At 36.0% G+C, this 5,870-nt stretch overlaps 1 protein-coding gene across 1 annotated transcript; it reads right to left on the reverse strand.

Annotated features, from left to right (window-relative positions):
• Positions 1 to 265: 265 nt before the first annotated feature.
• Positions 266 to 3,028, reverse strand: LOC118748140 (delta-aminolevulinic acid dehydratase). Its single transcript, XM_036482462.1, has one exon. The coding sequence runs from the start codon at positions 2,765 to 2,767 to the stop codon at positions 1,781 to 1,783; it is 987 nt and encodes a 328-aa protein (XP_036338355.1). The 5' UTR covers positions 2,768 to 3,028; the 3' UTR covers positions 266 to 1,780.
• Between the last annotated feature and the right edge of the window lie 2,842 nt (positions 3,029 to 5,870).

A 5,870-nucleotide genomic window follows, 5' to 3' on the forward strand; every position in this document is an offset into this window, starting at 1 on the left:
CCGGATTAAGCCCGAGTTGATCCGGAATAACGCAGCCGTTTGTTTAAGCTTTTACACTTCTTTGTTTTCTCATCATAAATAAAAAAAATGTCCATAAATCAATGTATATCATTAAAAACTGCCACACATTTCTAAATTAAGTTGAAATGTTTAATGCAAAAATACAAAGCATCACATTCTTTCATTTATTAAACTACATATTATAGAAATTTACTATACGTGCAATTGTGATGAGATCTCCACATTGATTTACACTTACTACAGATTTGCGTTTAATGTGATCACAGAATTGATCCTTTGTATTTTATTTTTTCTTACGGAACATAATATTCGTATGTATGTATGCATGTGTATAATGACCACCGGTAACACCAGTAGTTTATATACATATATGTATGTATGTACATGTTCATATGTAGTACACATTTAGAATCATGCCCATTTTTCATTTATTATACAAATTATTAGCACAATAAAATCAAAAGCAAGATCTTTAATAGCGCAACAAAATATCTAATAGTACATACATATGTACACACATATGTACATATGTAAAACTAAAATATAATCAACATTAGTTAAGTAACCAAGAAGGTAGAGAGTTGTCTAATTCTAGGACGTATATGTACATAAAAAAGACTCAATGAAATAAGTACAAACCCATTAACATTTATGCTTTTGTTAAACTTGAGGTTAAGTTGACAACTAGGGTACTTCTCAAATCTCGAACGTTGTTTCTCAACTATAGCTCAACTGGAGAATCATATCATCCGCAACAAAAAGTGCATTTTTTTATATGGAAATAATTAAATTTCTCAACTTGAGAAATATATAGTTATCAACTTGGTCTCCAACGTGGTTCTCTAATTGGTGTCAAATGCGTCGGTGTTGCAAATCCATACTTAAATAAAAATTAAATAATTATGCATGTAGTTTTTGATTTTAATATGAAGCGCCATGACTGAATTTGTTATCGGGTTAAGTGAGAGACTGTAATCAAGTTAAAGGAAATATGCATTCCGGACATTCTTAAAATATCATTTGTTTAAACTACCGCGAAAATTAGATGGAATACATTTCCTGATATGAATAGCATTGACAAATATTAGTTGAAATAATTGTAGGCATAAAGAGTCAAGTCGTTTACTCGGTGTGATTTTGGGTACGTTAATTATTCAAACGGATATGTGGGTGCCTTATTCGTCATAGAACGAAAAAGGTGTATATAGTTTCTAGCTTTGAGATATTCAGATATTTCGCAGCAAAGTAGGCGCGCTTTCCATGCGGGAATATGTACATATGTTCATATTCCTCAGTAAAATGGCATCAAATACTACCTACACCTTTTCCAATAGTTTTTTCAAGAAAACAAAAGTTCCGAAAACCACAAATGAAAATCCGAAAACCGCTGTATGCTTTTCCATGTATGCACATAGAAACTATGCTGATGAAATTGTAATTTTTCGGACTTATGTAGATATTTTATGAAATACGACCGTCAGTTACATTAAAATTAAGACTCGTAGATATAAAACATACATACCTACATATATAAGTACACATACATATATGGCCCATTTACTAAAACTCACAACAAAATAAAAAAATGTTTGGGATGATACAGAACTAGTCGTTAAAGCAGCGAATATGCATTCCAATTATCTGCATTGAGTGTCAATTGAAAGCTTGGAATGCATCTCCTGAAAAATTGTGTGTTTTGGGTTAATACAGTCCTTCAGTTAATATGCGATATGAAAAAGGTAAAAACTGATACGCTGTGTTATTTAAGTTCAAGCAAGATATCTAACAGTGTTGGTGTGAAGTACGTAATAATGCAATCAGCTCCAGCTCGACGAAAACCTTTCATTGTCTCCATTAAGGCATCCTTTAGATCAAAGGCTCCATTTTTGGCAGCAAAATAAAGCATCGAATACTCTCCGCTCACTTGATACACATATAAGGGATGACTTGGATAGGTATCCTTTGTCTGACGCAATATATCCAGATATGGCATGCCTGGCTTCACCATAAGCATATCTGCTCCTTCCACCACGTCTCTGTGAACAGCTCTGATTGCTAGGCCCTTTGATCCACTAGGGAGCTGGTAGCAACGCCGATCGCCGAAAGCTGGTGCAGATTTAGCAGCATCGCGAAAGGGGCCATAAAAATTCGATGCGAATTTAGCCGAATATGACAGCAAAGATACACGATTTTCTAAATTTGCTGCTATCAGTGCTTCTTTGATAGCACGAATTCGATTATCCATCATATCCGAAGGAGCAACAATGTGCGCACCCGCTTTGCCATATGCAACGGCTACTTCTGCCAAACGTTCAATGCTTTGAGAGTTCAAAAGCCCATTTTCTCCAAGAATTCCGCAATGTCCGTGCTTCATGTAAGGACAAAGACAAACATCGCAAGCAATTAAAAGTGTGGGAAACCACTTTCTCAAACGAGGTAGTGCCCGTACAACTGGATTTATATCTGAGTCAGCATTGGTAGCTCGGTCATCTTTTAAATGGGAATCCACAACTCCAAACAGGAGAATCGAAGAAAGACCCTTTGGTATAAGTGGTTCCATAAATTTTCGCAGCTGATTGGCACCCATACGCGATTGACCCGGCATGCTGTTTATAGGTTCGACTGCGTCATCATCTCCAATTACAAAAATTGGATACATTAAATTGTGGGGCGTTATTTCACAACCTGATTCCTGTAGCATACGCAAGGTGGGATGATGAATACCACTATGTAATTTTCTCTCCATTTCGTCTTATATTTTTATTGTTTTACTACGATCAACTACGATCAACTTTACACTCTAAAAAGCTATTCGCGTTTGCCCTATTGATTACCTAAGTACCGCTGATGTTTTATATTGCGTCCACCATACTCCAACAATGAGTTTGCATTTGAATGGATGAGTGCGTGACTTTTCGAACCGAATATACATAACGTCGCTATAAGCAGCCCAAACCGGCCCGCTTTTGCTTGTGTGAAATTCATTGGATATGAGGAAGTAATAGCAATGTACATAATACATCGATTTTCAAAATATCGATATCTAGCCTGCTGGCATGTGGAAGAGAGGGGGTGAGAAGAAACGGGACGAGTCACATGCATCTGTACCGTCAAGTCGTGTCAACTTTTTCTTGCTTTGCTTTTGACATTTTCGTTTTTTCCCATTTAAAGAACCAAAAACTTGAATTCAACAGAATTGAAGCGTGTAAAGCAAATAGAAAACACAAAAGAGAATGGGCAAGATTTGCTTTCAAGTACTTGAATCATGACAATCGCGTGTCGTTATTATCCTCATTTTCGAGCTTAGCCATACAAAATTAGGCCTTCACTAATCTGTAGTTGTAAAATAATCGCAGATTAAACCGATAGATTTTCGATGTCCAACCTAGTTTTATCGATTATTTTTGAGAAAAAGAGGAGAAATGACAAAGGTAGAAATAAACAAAAATGGACGCTAGAAAGGAAAAGAGGTTTACAAGGGTATTTTTGATAAAATATTAAGGTAAAATATATTTAAATTGGTTAATATTGCAGAAAGAAGTGATCACGGTAGCACAGAGAAGAAACTTAACTTACACAACTCGTTTCTTGTCATAAATGTCAAATGTTTTTCTTTACTACACTATTCTACAATTTTAGTGTATAGAAATAGAAAATACAACCAATGTTAACGGTAACTATAAAATTGGCGCATCCGGTCTTAGTTTCCCTATTTTTTATATTTAAGTTTAATAGTAATATATTTCCATGATAAAATTATAGTAAAGGTGTTCTTACACGATATGTATTTGCATGTGTATATGCCACTTTTTACATATGAAAATGCAAACATATCGTGTAAAGACAAATAAGATTTGCTTCCGTACAAAGCACATGCACGGGAAATACGAACTAGAAATGTATTTTCATCTGACACCGAGATAGAATCATCTAGCTTTGGTTTATTTCGTTTTCAGAGAACGTATTTTTAAATAGTTAGACTGTGAATTTGACAGACATATGCAATTACATATGTATCTAAAAAGTCACATTTACAGATGCAATACATATCGTTGGAGGATGGTTCCGTGCTCAGAAGTGGAAAACTTTTGACTGTCATTCAACTGGGAGTGGCCAGAAGCGATTCTTGTGCGTACGGTTTAAATCGCAGCTCACAACGTCCGGATATTTATATTCACGTATCCTCTGGGTAGCAACCAACCCCCCTTTGGGAGTGAGCTAAAGTGAGAAGGTGTAAAATTTCGCATGCGCTGGGTTTGGGTCCCGCCACGTTAAAACCCCGCTAAATAAAAAAAGAACAACCAGCTTTGGATGAGACCCCCTTTTTTGATGACGACCACGGCAAACGTATAAAGGACTATAATTTGAGGTTATGCACCTGGAATATCTGGAGACTTTATTGGGAAGATGCCTCTGCCCGGCTGGTTTATGTCCCCAAGAAGACAAAGGCTGACATCACCGCCATCCAAGAAATGCGATGGACGGGGCAAGGAAAAGCAAGTGTAAAGCCTTGCGATGTCTACTATAGTTGCTACGTAAAGGAGCGCAAATTCGGTGTTGGATTCGTGGTAGGAGAAAGACTCCGTCGCCGAGTTCTAGCGTTCACCCCGGTGGACGAACGTCTACTCACAATCCGCATCAAATCGAGATTCTTCAACATCTCGTTAATCTGCGCTCATGCCCCGACGGAAGAGAAGGACGAGGCGTCCATGAATCTCTTCTATGAGCGCTTAGAGCGTCCATATGAGCGCTGCCGCGACACGATGTTAAATCGTGCTCAACCCCGCCACACCTAAATCCACACCTTAATTCACCACATTATTTCACCACACCTCAACTTTCTCACCACACCTCAACTCACCACACTATAGCTCCCCACCACCACTTAAATCCACCACACCTTAATTCACCATACCTCAACTCACTACAACGAAATTCACCACACCTAAACTCACCACACCTTTTAAGCCCATCACACCTGAATTCACAACGCCGTAACTTCCACACACAATTCCACCACACCGCAACTCACCACATGACGTGTTATCACTTGATGTGGCATCAATAACAACATCATTTGGCACAAAGTGAACCAAAATAAACAAGAGTTTTAATCTTATATAATGAAATATAAAATAATAACGGCATTCATATAAATTGATAAACTTCCGACAAACGAGATAAAATGATAATAAAATCAGTTTATCACTTTTGATGAAGACCCCGAATATATTGCAATATAATGATGTTTCCATATGTTTTTTTGGTTTTTGGTATCTTATCTTATATACAAATAGGCAATCATGTTTTCTTTACGCCCCATTTACGGCTAAAATAAACCTCAAAGTTATAAACAATTATGTATCATTAGAAAGGTATTTTGATGCTGATGTGCAGACAGTTTTTCAAATTTCAAATTGGTTTAACATAAAGCGAAAAAATCAATTCAAATGTTATTATTGTTATTATTATTATTTTTATTATTATTATTATTGTTATTATTATTATTATTGTTATTATTATTATTATTATTATTATTATTATTATTGAATCATGTTTTGAAATCACAGTCATACACTCGTTACATTTGTTTCTTTTTGAATAATCCACTCCGTGCTAAAAAAACATATTTGCGAGGTTAGGAAAAAATCCTGACGTGATAGAGCAAAACGGACTTCAGATTCGTGTTCAGGAGACCAAAACACCTGGGTGTAAGGTATCTTGAAAATATATTCATTCAGGCGATATTAAGACATATAGGGTAGTAGAGTTTTCTATGAATGCAGCAGAAATTTACTTACTTTACTTAGCTTTCAAAATTAAGCTTAAAATTAAAATTGACAGTCGAA

This window comes from Rhagoletis pomonella, unplaced genomic scaffold, assembly GCF_013731165.1.
Source record: "Rhagoletis pomonella isolate Grant_MI unplaced genomic scaffold, Rhpom_1.0 Rhpom_scaffold_00012, whole genome shotgun sequence".
Classification (NCBI taxonomy): Eukaryota; Metazoa; Arthropoda; class Insecta; order Diptera; family Tephritidae; genus Rhagoletis; species Rhagoletis pomonella.

Excerpts from the sequence above, each read along its gene's own strand:
- LOC118748140 (XM_036482462.1), bottom strand. The coding sequence starts at position 2,767 with ATGGAGAGAAAATTACATAGTGGTATTCATCATCCCACCTTGCGTATG.